The 14,314-nt window shown below is 48.3% G+C and overlaps 2 protein-coding genes across 2 annotated transcripts; both read left to right on the forward strand.

Moving 5' to 3' along the window:
• The first annotated feature begins 4,326 nt into the window (after nt 1-4,326).
• LOC9631065 (programmed cell death protein 4) lies at nt 4,327-6,886 on the forward strand. Its single transcript, XM_002967672.2, has 3 exons — nt 4,327-4,740; nt 4,810-4,907; nt 4,971-6,886. The coding sequence occupies exons 1-3, from the start codon at nt 4,578-4,580 to the stop codon at nt 6,819-6,821; spliced, it is 2,112 nt and encodes a 703-aa protein (XP_002967718.2). The 5' UTR covers nt 4,327-4,577; the 3' UTR covers nt 6,822-6,886.
• A 213-nt stretch (nt 6,887-7,099) lies between these two features.
• LOC9633154 (probable WRKY transcription factor 39) lies at nt 7,100-9,907 on the forward strand. Its single transcript, XM_002967673.2, has 3 exons — nt 7,100-8,999; nt 9,073-9,198; nt 9,369-9,907. The coding sequence occupies exons 1-3, from the start codon at nt 8,134-8,136 to the stop codon at nt 9,670-9,672; spliced, it is 1,296 nt and encodes a 431-aa protein (XP_002967719.2). The 5' UTR covers nt 7,100-8,133; the 3' UTR covers nt 9,673-9,907.
• The last annotated feature ends 4,407 nt before the right edge of the window (nt 9,908-14,314 follow it).

Genomic DNA, 14,314 nt, shown 5'->3' on the forward strand with positions numbered 1-14,314 from the left:
TTTAAAAAAACTAATACTATTTTTAAGTTTATTATAAGTTTTGATGATTGTTCACTTCTCCATGCTCTTACATCATGCTCCAAAAGTTAGTGGTGATTTCCTAGTTGTTTATACTTTTGGTTGTTTTATAGAGCACTGGACTTCCATAAATCCAGAGTGACACATGTTGTAGACTAAGGTAAATTTGGGAGGCCCAGCCCATCAATTAGAGTGAGGGATAAGTATCAACCCACTTGAAAAATGAAAAATTGAACACTCTAAACCATGCAACATAACTATGAGTATGTGAGACACAACTATACAGGTATGCAATTTAAACATAGACCTATGGACTTTACCAACTTCTTATTTTATTCATTGCTAGCATTTGATGCCAATGCCATTAGCTCATCTCTTTAGCCAACTTAACTCTGATTTTCAATCTGATCCCAGTTATCAGATTGATCCATGGCCATGCCATTATGTTCAAGATGATCCTCACCATCTCACGCCTAGCATGTTGGCATAACATAAAGCTGGAGAGTGGCCAGCCATCAAGACACCTTCTCCCAGCATTCCAGCTATTGACACCTACATGGAGCTATTGGCACAAAGTTTCTTCTTCCTGATTGTCACATTGAAACTGCAAGAAAAAGGAATTTGCATTCAATATCAACACCTGACTAACTTTCTTGGTCTTGATCTTGGAAGCTCTAGACTAATTCTTCAATTTCAAAAGTAGAAGTATCAGATTGTGATATATGATTGTGGGCAACCCTAAACTTTAAATGCCAATTCTTAGCATAATCATCCTAGATGATGCTAAGAGTACACGTTAATTGGCCTGTCCTGAGTGCAATGTGATTTTCTCAAATTCCTAGACTAATATGTGTTTTCTCTAATCCATGGCTTTCACCCACAACACCTAATGAGCTTCTTCTCTTCCAGCTAGCATGCTTGTTATTGATTGGCCATCCAAACATCAACATGATTTTTCCATAATAATAATACATTTCCTCACGTCACTCCTTACACTCGAGGAACGTATATGTCCACCAAGGTCTTGGTAAGCTTTAAGGTAAACCATCAATGAAAGCTAGAGAAATAATGTAGGCACTATTCTGATCATGAAGACATGCTCCCAATGGAGGTAGGAATGGTAGTCTTCAGCAATGAACAATTTATAGATGGTCATCTTTCTCCTTCTTGGCAATTCTCTTTTAGGACTACATGAAGCCATTGTCAGCAGTGTCCTATCAATGGGTAACTATAGTCATAGTTTTCAGTTGCATTAAGCATTGCCAGTATTTTACAGGTTGCTTGGACTTAAAGATGAAGTTTTTCTCATAGATGTTTGTTCTTCGGCTAATTTAGCATGAGCTATTTGCCTTGCGGCATATAGAGGGTCATGCCTCCTAACTTGCCAAAGCTGCCAATGTGATCGATTGCCTTCTAGAATGCCTTAGTGTTAAGCATGATCCCATTGCTCACTCCCCCAAAATCGGCAATGGAGAAAACACATGGCCATGCCCTCAATAGCTTTGGGACCAACCTATTCTTCATGCTGTTGCATCCCTAAGCAATCATCCAATAGGAACAGCAATGGCAATGCATTCTTCAAGGTCCTTTCTTTGTTTGATGATCAACACTTTGCATATGATATATGTCTTAGTGCTTTCTTCTCTTGCCCCACATAGTTTGGTTGCCTTCCATTAGCTGAGAGCAAACATCAACACAATTATTTGTTAAGATGTGGTTAAAAATATAACCCTTTTTACCCCCCATTGGACAGCTGCAATTGGCTAGATCCAACAGCCCGGAAGTTTGGCACTCCCTCCTTATTATTGTAGGTTTTTATATAGACAGTTATTTATCTTAGACTAATAATATATATGAATATTTAGAGATAAGAATGTATTTTTTTACATAAATTTGTTTCTTATACTTTTATTTAAATTAAAGCATATTAATGAATCCACTTATAATAAGTCTAAACACTAATATTTAAAATTTTTTATTAAGCAATTTAAGTTAAGAACAAATGCTTTTTGAAATTAATGAAGTTTTTTATTAAATATTAAACTTATAGAGGTTTAGTTTAATAAAAATATTATAGAAAGTTAATCATAAATTTAAAAGAAATTATCCTTGCTTTTTTAATATTATGTAGTGTACAAAAGTCTTTTGATAAAATATGATTCTAATAACATTTATCAGTTTTTAAGCACTTTGAAGTTTTAACAAGAATATTATTAAATAAAATTAAAACAATTAAATTCAATTAAATTCATTTATTTAAGATTATTTTACTTTAAATTCACAAAATTCAGTTTTTGTCCAAAATTGAATGTGAACATTGTAAGAATCTAATTCTATTATTGCAAATGAGTGATAAATTTAAGGTTTAGAGGTACAAGTTTTCTTCTATTTTTTTATAATGATGTTGTTAAACTTTGAAAAACTTTAAATATGAGATTTTATAATAAAATTATTAAACTTAAATATATTAAACATTTCCTTCATAATGATGAACTACCAACATTTTAAATATGTAACATATTTTTTATTTTTATTAGCTCAATAATAATTTTAAAAATTTGAAAATTCTTTATAAGTATATATAGTTTTATACTTTTAAAATGATAGTATGAGTGTATAGCTCAAAATCATAGATTTGACATATAACAATAATATAAGATGAAATTAATTGATTCGACAATGTGATAGAATTTTTTTTAAAAAAATCCTTACAATTGCAAAATGAAATTTTTTTAATATACCACTTAAGTTGCAAACTTCACTCATTGATAAATATACAATTTGGCTTTAAGGATATAAATAATTTATGAATTGTTTTCACCTATAAAAGGTGTAAATTATTTTTCTATTTAGTGTTTTTCTTGACTATTATTTACCTTTTAAAACTGCATAAGAAGTGTTATTTTTCAGTTGATTAACCAAAATTTATATACTTGTCTTTCAGTGTCTATCGCTATTAACTTTAATCTCTACTAATCTCTGAGTATTTACTGGACAATTGCTATTTCTTATTATAATAGATTGCTTGTATAATCTAAGAATATGCTTTACAAATTTGTGAATATTTTAATATTATTCTTCTTGGAATACTAAATGAATAATGATTTTTAATAGGAAAGCGAAGTCTTCCTAGGGGTGCAAGCTACAAATTTCAGTACTGGCACCCAAAGGATTTTTCTTGTGCGGCATTCAATGCCCATCAGAGTTGACAATGAAATCCTTGCATCCACGCAGCAGTGCGTGACGAATCTCCATCATGGTTGCCAGATGAATGATTCAATCCAATCCATCAGCCATTGTTAAAAGTCTCAGAAAAATCACAACTAACTCCAGATTCCAAATTCTGTGATGGAAAGATCAAAGCACCTAGCCTCACAAATAAAAAGAAAAGAAAGAATGATCAATCAACCAAGATGACAATGCTCGTTTCTCTGCCAAACCATGTCATCTCCATTGCGGTCCTGCTCCTGCTCTTGGTGAAGATCGACCCAGCAATGGCCGTGCTGCTGCTGGATCATCGCAGAAGAAGAGTAGCAATGCATCCGATTGCTGACGGATCCGGGCGAGCAAAATGGGGATATGTCGAGAAAGGGAAGATCCGCCCAGTACTCCCTGCCCCGATCGAAGTTCCTCTCGTAGCTCTCCGTCTTGTAGTGGTGGAGCGGCGGCTGTGGATCTACGCACATTGAGTCGTAACACGACGATTGGATCTTCCTGGCCTCGGCCCGCCACTTACGAATCGCCTGCTTCCACTTTGGCGGCCTCTCGTAGCCGCTGCCGTGGTGGTGATGGTCCTTGGAGGAGCTGTTCTTGGCGTTCTTGGCGTCCTTGCTCCGCCTTCTCCTCAGACCGCCGAGGCAATCGAGAATCCAGCTCTTGCAATCGAGAGCAATCACCTGCTGCTGCTGCTGCTGCTGATGCCGCGGGCGCTGCTCGTCGATAGTCTTGTCGGCGCTAGGATTCTTGGCGCCCTCTTCTTGCAATGTGGATGCCGAGGTGGGCCAAGACGCTAGAGACGAGGGCGAGAGCACATTGTAGGCATTCTCCACGAATCCCATAGCTCGATCGATTGATTCTTGATGCGCTCCGAGCATCAAGAATCCATAACAGCTAAAACTCCTACCAAAACCCTAGATATGGAGGAGCGAGCGAGCGAGAAAGAGAGAGAAAAAGGTGAGGTTTGTGTGAAACGGTCGCGCAAACGGGAAAATTAGACAGCCGTCAGATCTGGTCAAAGATGACCACCGGCGGTTGCGCGCTCGATTCCTGGGGAGTAACTTTAGGGTAGCCATGGGGATCTCTGGTTCGATTCCCAGGCAATGCAGCGGCCCACCACGTTAGGCGTTCTATTCTCGCGAGTGACAAGGCCATGGATATGCATCATCCATTGGGCGTACAGTATATATGTGTCAGCTTGTCAAGATCTTGGCTGCTAGGGTTTGCTAGCGCTCTATGGTAAGGCGGCGGCTGTGAGGAGATCTCGAGCTCGCGAATCGCCTCGCGCGGTGCACCTCGGCTGCCCTGCATTGTACAGATAGGTGAAGGATCTCGCGGCAGCGATGGCGGAGACGGCGGGATTTCTCACAGATGAGCAGCGCAAGCTGATGAAATCGGCGTCGCTGACCCGCGAGAGCTCCGCGGAGCTGCTGTCGCCGAGGGCGGCGTCGGGGAAGCACCACGAGAGGAAATCGCATTCGGGGAAGAATGGGCGACCTAAAAAGGGTATGCTTTCCTTGTAGCTTGCATTTTTCCTCGGTAGGCAATAACTTAGAACTGTGTTTTGGCATGTAGGTGGCAGTGGTGGCAAGGGGACTTGGGGATCCGTCATGGAAGATGGTAGCAAGAGGGTTCTTATTGATCGAAACGATCCTAACTATGACAGTGGAGAGGTATGCTGATAAAAAGTCTCTTTTTCTCAAGTCCTTACCAAAAAAAACGTTCTTTTCTTGCAGGAACCATACCATCTGATCGGTGCTCACGTCGCTCAGTCGTTACAAGTGTACAAAGAGAAGGTTGTATATATAGTGGAGGAATATTTTGCTACTGGCAACGTCGCGGACGCGGCCACAGATTTGCGAGACCTCGGCTCGCCGAGCTACCATCACTACTTCGTCAAGAAGCTCATTTCCATGGCGCTGGACAGGCACGACAGGGAGAAGGAGATGGCGTCGGTTCTACTGTCGGCCCTCTACGCCGACGTGATGGAGCCGGACCAGTTAGCCAAGGGATTTACCAAACTACTCGAGTCGGCGGACGACTTGGCGCTTGACATTCCGGATGCTACCGACGTCCTGGCACTTTTTCTTGCTCGAGCAGTGGTGGACGACATTCTCCCGCCGGCATTCTTGTCCAAGACGCAGGCTGTGTTACCGGACGGCTCCAAGGGCCTCGAGGTTCTCCAAAACGCCGAGAAGAGCTACCTCAACGCGCCGCTGCATGCAGAGGTCGTCGAGCGACGCTGGGGTGGCAGTACCCAGACCACCGTCGAGGAAGTGAAGCGGAAGATCACCGACCTGCTGAAGGAGTACGTGGAGAGCGGGGACCAGGCCGAGGCCCGCCGCTGCATCCGAGAGCTCAACGTGCCTTTCTTCCACCACGAGGTGGTCAAGAAGGCCCTGACTCTGGTGATTGAGAAGAAGAGTGCCGAGGCCGGGATCGTGTCCCTCCTCCAGGAGTGCGCCGACGAGGGTCTCATCTCCTCCAACCAGATGTCCAAAGGCTTCTCCCGCGTTTTCGACGCGCTGGAGGACCTCTCGCTGGACGTCCCGCAGGCCCGTGAGATTCTCGAGGACCTCGCAGCCAAGGCCATGTCCGCTGGCTGGCTCAGCTCCTCGTTCGTCACTCCCGCTGCTGCTTCTGCTGCTGCTGCTGCCGCCGCTGCTTCCAACGACGATGGTGCTGCAGCAAACGGTGACACCGCCGTCGACGATGCTCATGTCTTCAAGCAGAAGGCCACCGGGATCATCCAGGAGTACTTTTTGTCCGACGACATAGCGGAGGTGGTGCGGAGCCTCGAGGACCTGGCAGCCCCGGACTTCAACGCGGTGTTCGTCAAGAAGCTCATCACCCTGGCAATGGACAGGAAGAACCGGGAGAAGGAGATGGCGTCGGTGCTCCTGTCGGCTCTCTACGCGGAGGTGATCCCGGTGGGGCAGATTGGAAAGGCGTTCACGATGCTGCTCGAGTCGGCCGAGGACACGGCCCTGGACATCCCGGACGCCGCCAACCAGCTCGCTTACTTCCTTGACCGTGCGGTGGTGGACGACATACTCCCGCCGCTCTACCTGGAGGAGATCAACGAGCAGCTGCCGGAGGGGTCTCTGGGAAAAGAGATCGTGCACTCGGCCGAGTCCATCCTGGCGGCGCGGCACGCCGGGGAGCGGATCCTGCGCTGCTGGGGCGGCGGCACGGGCCGCGCGGTGCTGGACGACGCCAAGGACAAGATTGCCAAGCTGCTCGAGGAGTTTGAGAGCGGCGGCGACATGGGGGAGGCGTGCCAGTGCGTGCGCGACCTGGCCATGCCATACTTCCACCACGAGGTGGTGAAGCGCGCGCTGGTGATGGCCATGGAGAGGAAGAGCGCGCGGCCGCTGTGCTTCCTCCGTGAGTGCTCCAGCGAGGGCCTCATCACGACGAGCCAGATGGTGAAGGGATTCGGCAGGGTGGCGGACTATATCGACGACCTCGCGCTCGACATCCCCGACGCCAAGAGTAAGTTCCAGGGGTTCGTGGACGAGGCCAAGGCACAGGGCTGGCTCTCCAGTGCCTTTGGAGGCGCTGCGCAAGCCAATGGTAGTGCCTAAGTGGTGCGCACTCCCTCTCTCGTTTTTTTTTTCCTGAAATTATATGCTGGTATCTTTGACTTTTAGTCCACTCTAGTAAACGGTCAGCTCAGCTCCTTTTTGGCCCTTTTGACCGTCCGTACGGATGACCGGTGGGCCATGACGCACCGCCGGGCCGTTTAAAAACACACGGAAACGCATGGCGACAAAACAAACGATTTGGAAAATGGGGGGAATATGAAGAAGTGGGAGCCGTACGGACGGACACGGCAACGGCCCGTCAGAGGCCCGCGATCCCACCGTCAAAGCCGGTGCGATCTGGGCCGACCAAAATTCCCTGCGTTGGGCGGAAAGAAGTCGATCTCTCTTCCTTCCAAGTTCCAAGTGAAGTGTCTGTTGTCTGTGACTTACATGGTTCTCTGTGCGCTGTGTACTAAGTTCCTCGCACTGCTACTGCGCGCTGTGCTCGCTGGATTGGATCGATCGCCCCCTTTCCTATCCATTTACCCATTGGGTCCGGGGGATCGCATAGCACAGCACGCGACGCGAGGAGGAGAGAGAGGAGGGAAGGGGGAATTGACGAAGACGAAGGGGGGAATCCAGGCTTGCACGCTTGGTGGGCGATGACGAGTGCTTGATGGGCTCGATTCTTCGGCTGCTGTGCGTGGTGGGTTCTTCGCAAATTCCAGGGATTTGCTCCGTTTGTCACGCAGGGGTCGATCAGTGAGGGGAAAGAGGAAGAGTGTTTTGGAAGAGGAAAAGAAGGGCCGTTTCTTATCGTCACATTGTCGTTTGTGGGGCACGCCACGGCACTTTGGTTCTTCTTCACCTTCCTTCTTTCTTCTTTTCTCGCGTCGCCCCCACTGTGGATGATTGACGACTGCTTCGTCGTCGTCATCTAGGAGCGCTCTAGTCGCGGCTGAGACTGTCTCGTCTTTAAATTGCTCCCCCTCCTCTTTGCTTCGCCCCTTCTTCTTGTTGTTGTTCCTTTCTCCTCTTCTCCGTCCTCTCATCTTCTTCAAACCTTCTGCCCCTGTCGGAGCGAAGAGATCCCAGAAGCAACGTGCCGCAGCTTCTCAATCGCTTCACGTGCTTGACTTTGTACAATCGGTCCAATCCTAGCTACCTGCTGCTCTTCCACGAACAAGTCGTCCTCGATACTGCCAAATCCCAGGGTCGAATTCAAGTCCAAAACGTCCTCGAGAGGATGGCGTGGCGACTAAGTGGAGGGTAAGCGCCCTCCTCTTCCTTTCTCTCTCCAAAGCGTGTCCATGGGTAGCTGATCGGATCGATCGTCTTTCCTTGCGATCGAAGCATAAGAGCATTAGAGGGAATGGAAGTTCTTCAGTACAGGTGCTCCTCCGAGAGAGACCGGCAAATCGAGGAGGCGGCCAGGTCGGGGCTGGCAAACGTCCAGGAGCTCCTCCAGTTCCTGGCCGACCGGCAGCGCCACCGCAAAGACGATGGCGATTCCTCCTCCGCGTCCTCTCTCAAGCTGGGCTTGAATCCAGAGGGCAGCGCCGCGGCCTCGTCGGCCATCGCAAGCTTTCGAAGGGTGTCGAGCTTGCTGGGAAGAACCAAAGGCCATGCAAGGTTCCGAAAGGGGCCCAAGGGACAGACATCGTCTCTGGCGGGATACGAGCATGCATTCGTGGACTCCTCCAGCGCCGCCGGCCACTACCGCCCGATGAAGCAGCAAATCCATCCCGATGAAATCCACCATCGCCATCTCTCCCAGCAGCATCAAGCTGGCGGACCATCCTCGTCCACGGATTTGAGCCTCCGGCAGCAAAACGCTCTGGCTGTGGCAATGCACAGGAGAGCGGTGGAGGAAGAGAGGCACAGATTGATCCAGCAGCAGCAGCAGCAGCAGGCCGAGATGATGTTCCAGGCCAAGAAGAACCAGGTATTCAACCTGGAGAATTCGATGGGATCGCGCTCGTATATGTCGTCGCTAAGCATGCAGCAGGATCATCACCACCACCTCCACCACCATCCTCACGCAATCAGCAACAACAACGCCGTTACCAACAATGCCACGACAAGCAGCGGTGACGTAAAAGCTGGCTCGTTATTTGGGCTGCTCCCACCGATGAGCCAGAGCAATGGCTCCAACGTTTCCAGGAGGAAGTGCGTGGGAAAGCATGAGGAGCTCGGTATCAAGTGTGCAACGCTCAAGTGCCATTGCTCCAAACGGCGGTAATGTGGTTTTTCTCCGTTCGTTTACGATGCTTGTCCTCTTAAACGAAACCATTCTTTTCCTTCGCAACAGGAAGCTGAGGGTGAAGAGGACCATCACAGTTCCTGCAATCAGCAACAAGCTGGCCGATATTCCTCCGGACGATTACTCTTGGCGAAAGTATGGACAAAAGCCAATCAAGGGCTCTCCGCACCCAAGGTATGTATATATGTATTGGTTTGTTGGTCAGTCGCTTCTTGTTATGTTTTCGTACTGCCACTACTCGTTTGTTGCCATGCTAGAAACTTTTCTACAAGTCTTTCGTGCTCGAGTTTTTCTATCAACTGGGTTCGACTTTTCTCCCAAGCTTTAAAATTTTTTCTTTTCAGGGGCTATTACAAGTGCAGCAGCATGAGGGGATGCCCGGCCCGGAAGCACGTCGAGCGATCCCTGGAAGACCCTTCAATGTTGATCGTGACTTATGAAGGGGAGCACAATCACACGAGAAACAACAATAGCAACAACACCACCACCACCACCACCAACAATAACAACGCTAACATCAACACCATCGCCACCACCACCACCACAACCACATCCAACTACAACAACAGCAACAATGGGATTGTCAGTGCTAATGGGGCTGGTGTTGCCAGTGCTGCCGCTGCTCCTAGTTTGGTGGCTCACTCCTGATTCTTTTCTTTTTCGTTCGGTTTTTCCTCCTTGATTTTGCCTGCTTAGGTGATTAGCTCGTACTGATTTGAAAACTTGTCTAAGCTGCTCAAGGACAAGGAATGACAACTAACCTCCTGTCTCTTTGGCATCCCATCTGTGTCGTGCCTCATGTCTCTCTGGGAATACACGATGTTTATCATAATACGAACTGTAATCAGGTTAAGAGTGAAAATGACAAAATTGTTTTTATTGACAGATCCGTCGGCCATACTACCACCTCTTGGTTTGCCAAAGCAAGCTTTCCTGTGTCAAAAGGAAAAACTTAATACCATAACACGAGTAGCTTCTGCACCAAGAAATATGATATGTAAAGCTGGATTGTAGAAATATATCACAAAGTTGGACGAATGTGGTAAATGAAATTCCATATACTAAACATCAAGTCAACCAATCAAAACGAGAAATATTGTTCTCCCTGATCCTAATACTTTCCTTATTTTTATAATTTAAAGAAATGATTATGATTATAATTTTATTTTATCATAATTAGATAAATCAATAATTAATATAAAAATTTATAAAAATATTAACACCATTTCTTAGTATACCATATGGTGTGAGTGCTTGGAATATGGAAAGGGAATACAGAAATGTGCATATCAATTAGCCCAAAAACCCTAATTTATATACAGGAGCAAGTGGATTGAAACTAATCCGACGGCTACCAAAATCCCCTACGCTAATATTAGTATACGGTATTGTAGCCGTACACTTGTGTAAGCGACTAAATTTTCCATTCTACTTTAGTCACTTAACCACACCTCCGACCACTTGGAGAAGTCTCATTCACAACCTCCATAAGTCCAATCCAGGACTTGGGACTTGCTAGCCCCGAGAATGGCATCCATGCCACTCAACATTTGCACTTGGTCCAAGTGCTCCACGTGTCCGATCCCATGACCGACACTCAAAGGTACCACCGACATAGCAGCCTGTTACGCTAAGGCCATGCCCAATCACCTTTGCCACACTGGTAGTCCAATACCACTTGCATCACAGTCTTGGCTCCCCAAGACTAGGCAAACCATCCGTGAGTGGTCATCTCAGATCCACTCCTTAGCATCCTTAGGATGCCCACCGACAAGGGGAATAGCCTTCCCCAATATCCCTTTGTCAGTCCCCACTAAGTCCCTTTCTGCCCCTGGCCGTGTTTGCCAACACTGCCACTGGACCGAGACCCACAGGCCCGACCACTAAGTCCCACGGTCCTCTGGGACTTCCTCACCACACGACTGTGTCCTTGGTCACTACCCCAGAGGACTGCTCCTCTTCCTTTCCACAGTCTGGGCCTTTGGGACAACATTTCGGAACACTGTGGCCTTATGCGAGCCACCTAGGTACTCTCCTCGCCTTCTGCCCTTGGGTGCTCTAGCCATGAGCTTAGAGCGGGTTCCGTTGAGCCACACCCGGTATCCAAGTAGGTAGTGCCACCCACACTTGGACTGGGAGCATCGGCCAGTCGATCTCCCGGGGGAACTAGAGCCGGCTCTTGAACACATCACCAAGCTACCCCGCTTGTCGGTCTGTGTTCACTCTAGTCTTGGACTTCCCAGTGGGCAGCTCATCACCCAACACTGGGTCTGGCCTTCCTGGGCCAAACTGGCCTTTCCTGGCCAAACTGGCTCCACTGCAGTCCTCCCCCTACTATACTTTTGGGGCTCACCAAACCCCCCAGGGTCTGGGAGATGAACGCTTTGGGTTTTCACCCTCTCAGGCTCCGGACTCGGACTCGGACTCGGACTCGGACTCGGACTCGGACTCGGACTCGGATTCGGACTCGGACTCGGGCTCGGGCTCGGTCTCGGCCTCGGGCTCGGTCTCGGTCTCGGTCCCGGTCTCGGTCTCAGTCTCGGTCTCGGTCCCGGTCTCGGTCCCGGTCTCGGTCCCGGTCTCGGTCTCGACTTCAGACTCCATCTCGGACTCCATCTCGGACTCCATCTCGGACTCCATCTCGGACTCCATCTCGGGTCCATCTCGGACTCCATCTCGGACTCCATCTCGGGTCCATCTCGGACTCCATTTCGGGTCCATCTCGGGTCCACCTTGGACTCCATCTCGGACTCCATCTCGGACTCCATCTCGGGTCCATCTCAGACTCCACTTCGGACTCCAACTCGGGTCCACCTCGGACTCCATCTCGGACTCCATCTCGGACTCCATCTCGGACTCCATCTCGGACTCCACTTCGGACTCCAACTCGGGTCCATCTCGGGTCCACCTCGGACTCCACTTCGGACTCCAACTCGGGTCCATCTCGGACTCCACTTCGGACTCCCACTCGAGTCCATCTCGGACTCCACTTCGGACTCCAACTCGAGTCCATCTCGGACTCCACTTCGGACTCCAACTTGAGTCCATTTCGGACACTCCCACGTGTCATGTGTTGGTCCTTTTGGGTCCCTTTTTGGAGCCTCGCCTTTTGCTCGCTTCGTGCTCGTTCCTCGAGCACTTCGTTGGGAGTTCCACTCCCGCTCTTGACTTTTCAAGTCGGAGCTTTTGGTCCAAACGTGTTACGCTCGTTTGGCTCTCGTTTCGGCCACTACCATGTGGTGCCCTTCCGGCTCCACTTTGGGGCCTAGGGATTTTGTGTCTCACAACTCCACCACCTATAGACGAAGTTCGATGTCCTCATCGAACGGTAAACCATTTTGTAAAGTAACACTCGTATGTGTTACCATTTCCATCCTTGGCACCTAGCCAATATTTGTCAATGGTTTGACATTGAAGGCTCACCATGCCTTTTGCATATGCCTCAATGGTTTGACACCAAAGGCTCACCATGCCTTGCTTATCCTCTAAGGAGGGTAGTCTCCCCAACTTAGAGACTGATTGGACCACAAGGAGTGGTTCTCTCCTTTTATTGGTTTAGTTCTCGCTAAACCTCTTAGAGACCCTTCTCTAAGTCAATCCCACTACTCCTTCTCGAGTAGTCTCAATTTCCATCGATATAACCTTTGCACTTTGGAACTTTGAATTTTGACTTCTTGGAGTCAATTTCCTAGGTGTCTCCAACACCTTGCCTTGCACCTTTTGTGCAACTCCACTTCCCATCCTAGGAAGTTCTCTACTCGAGGGCACCATCATCCTCTCTTCTATTTCGTGCCAAAGTTCCAGTTATCATACTTTGTGTTAGGGCTGTTCATCGCCCTATCATTTGGCTACCTTACCGCTCCCTCCCTTGGAGCTTCCACTTTTGCCAAATCGGAGCAATTCGGAATCCCTCCTTGGAAACACACTTCCTTTCCCGCAACTTGTTAGCGTCCAACACATTAGTGTTCCTCGCCTAACTTTGTCACTTGGATTCCTTCCAAGGGATTCCACGGCCCTATCTTGGCCATTCATCTTTTGCTCCTATCCGTTGATTGTTGCACCAAGCAACATCGAATCTCTACCTCCCTCCTTGAGGTATTGTTTCGGTTCCATAGCAAAGACTCTTCTTTGCCAAGTCCGGAGGATGTTCACCCCTAGTACGTCTCTTTAGCATCTTCTGCTATGGGCTCTATCCATGGCCCAACTTCGTGACCCTCCCATGGGTCTTTTATAAAGACTACTTTCCTCGGACTCACTATGCCATCGCACGGACATAGTTTATTTCCCTTAGGTGCTCTTCCCACTTGGTTATCACGACCAAGCCACACCACCTTAAACAGTTCAATTTCAACATTTTGAACCAGGAACTTCATTCATTAGCCAACCAAGGACCTTGTCCTTTTCTGGCCATAAGATCACCTAGTGATCTCACCTTGGCACCTTAACAGAGTTGCCAAGAGGTACTTGGTTTTCTAGACCTCCAAGTTGTTGACTATAACCCCGGGGGCATCCCCCACACTTGGCGGTGCACCCAAGCTAGCCCTTACGGCCAAGGGTTCATAGCAACTGAGATTAGGTGTCCCCATCTCACTCACCACGACCTTGGTGCCACTTGCACCAAAGTGTTCAAGTTAGATATGCTGAGCTTTCACACTAAGCAATCTAACCGTGCATCACGACTCCGAGGCATCCCTCGCTTGGCGGTGTGCCCAAACCAGTCTCCCCACTGAGAGTCCATGACCACCGAAATATGAGTGTCCTCATATTCCAAACCATCACCACGCCCTAGTGATTTGGGACTCGAACCCAAGCACTAGAGGGTCGGGACTCGAACCCAACCTCCGTATATGCATCTACGGACGGCATCACACTAGATGCCTGGCGTGACTCCCCACGCCGGTGCACCAACCTATTTTTAAAGCGCGCTACAGATCACAGCTTAGGAACCTAGTTCCTCCACACTGCCAAGTCCTCTCACTTGACATGTCTGTGATCATGCATGGACTCCTCCATGCTCGGCCCCATGGCCCACCCATTTTGAAGTTATCACCTTCAACTAGGGTCTTTGTTCCCCCGACGTGCCAATCTCACTTGGCAAGTCCTCCGACCATTGTAACATGGTTCCTGCATAAGCGTGAAAGTCCTTGACCATCGACTTTCGTTCAAAGCCCTCTCTTTGAACACTCGGGAACTACTTCCCTAACCTTGATAACCTTGCCTCATGGCAAGCTTCAAGACCACGCTTCTGCTGCGCCACTCTGATTTCGCGCGTTCCATGAACCATTTACAC

This window comes from Selaginella moellendorffii, unplaced genomic scaffold (assembly GCF_000143415.4).
Source record: "Selaginella moellendorffii unplaced genomic scaffold, v1.0 SELMOscaffold_9, whole genome shotgun sequence".
Classification (NCBI taxonomy): domain Eukaryota; kingdom Viridiplantae; phylum Streptophyta; class Lycopodiopsida; order Selaginellales; family Selaginellaceae; genus Selaginella; species Selaginella moellendorffii.

Coding starts and splice junctions, on each gene's coding strand:
- LOC9631065 (XM_002967672.2), top strand. CDS start 4,578: ATGGCGGAGACGGCGGGATTTCTCACAGATGAGCAGCGCAAGCTGATG. Junction 4,741..4,809: donor GAATGGGCGACCTAAAAAGG/GTATGCTTTCCT, acceptor TTTGGCATGTAG/GTGGCAGTGGTGGCAAGGGG. Junction 4,908..4,970: donor CTAACTATGACAGTGGAGAG/GTATGCTGATAA, acceptor CTTTTCTTGCAG/GAACCATACCATCTGATCGG.
- LOC9633154 (XM_002967673.2), top strand. CDS start 8,134: ATGGAAGTTCTTCAGTACAGGTGCTCCTCCGAGAGAGACCGGCAAATC. Junction 9,000..9,072: donor TGCCATTGCTCCAAACGGCG/GTAATGTGGTTT, acceptor CCTTCGCAACAG/GAAGCTGAGGGTGAAGAGGA. Junction 9,199..9,368: donor AAGGGCTCTCCGCACCCAAG/GTATGTATATAT, acceptor TTTTCTTTTCAG/GGGCTATTACAAGTGCAGCA.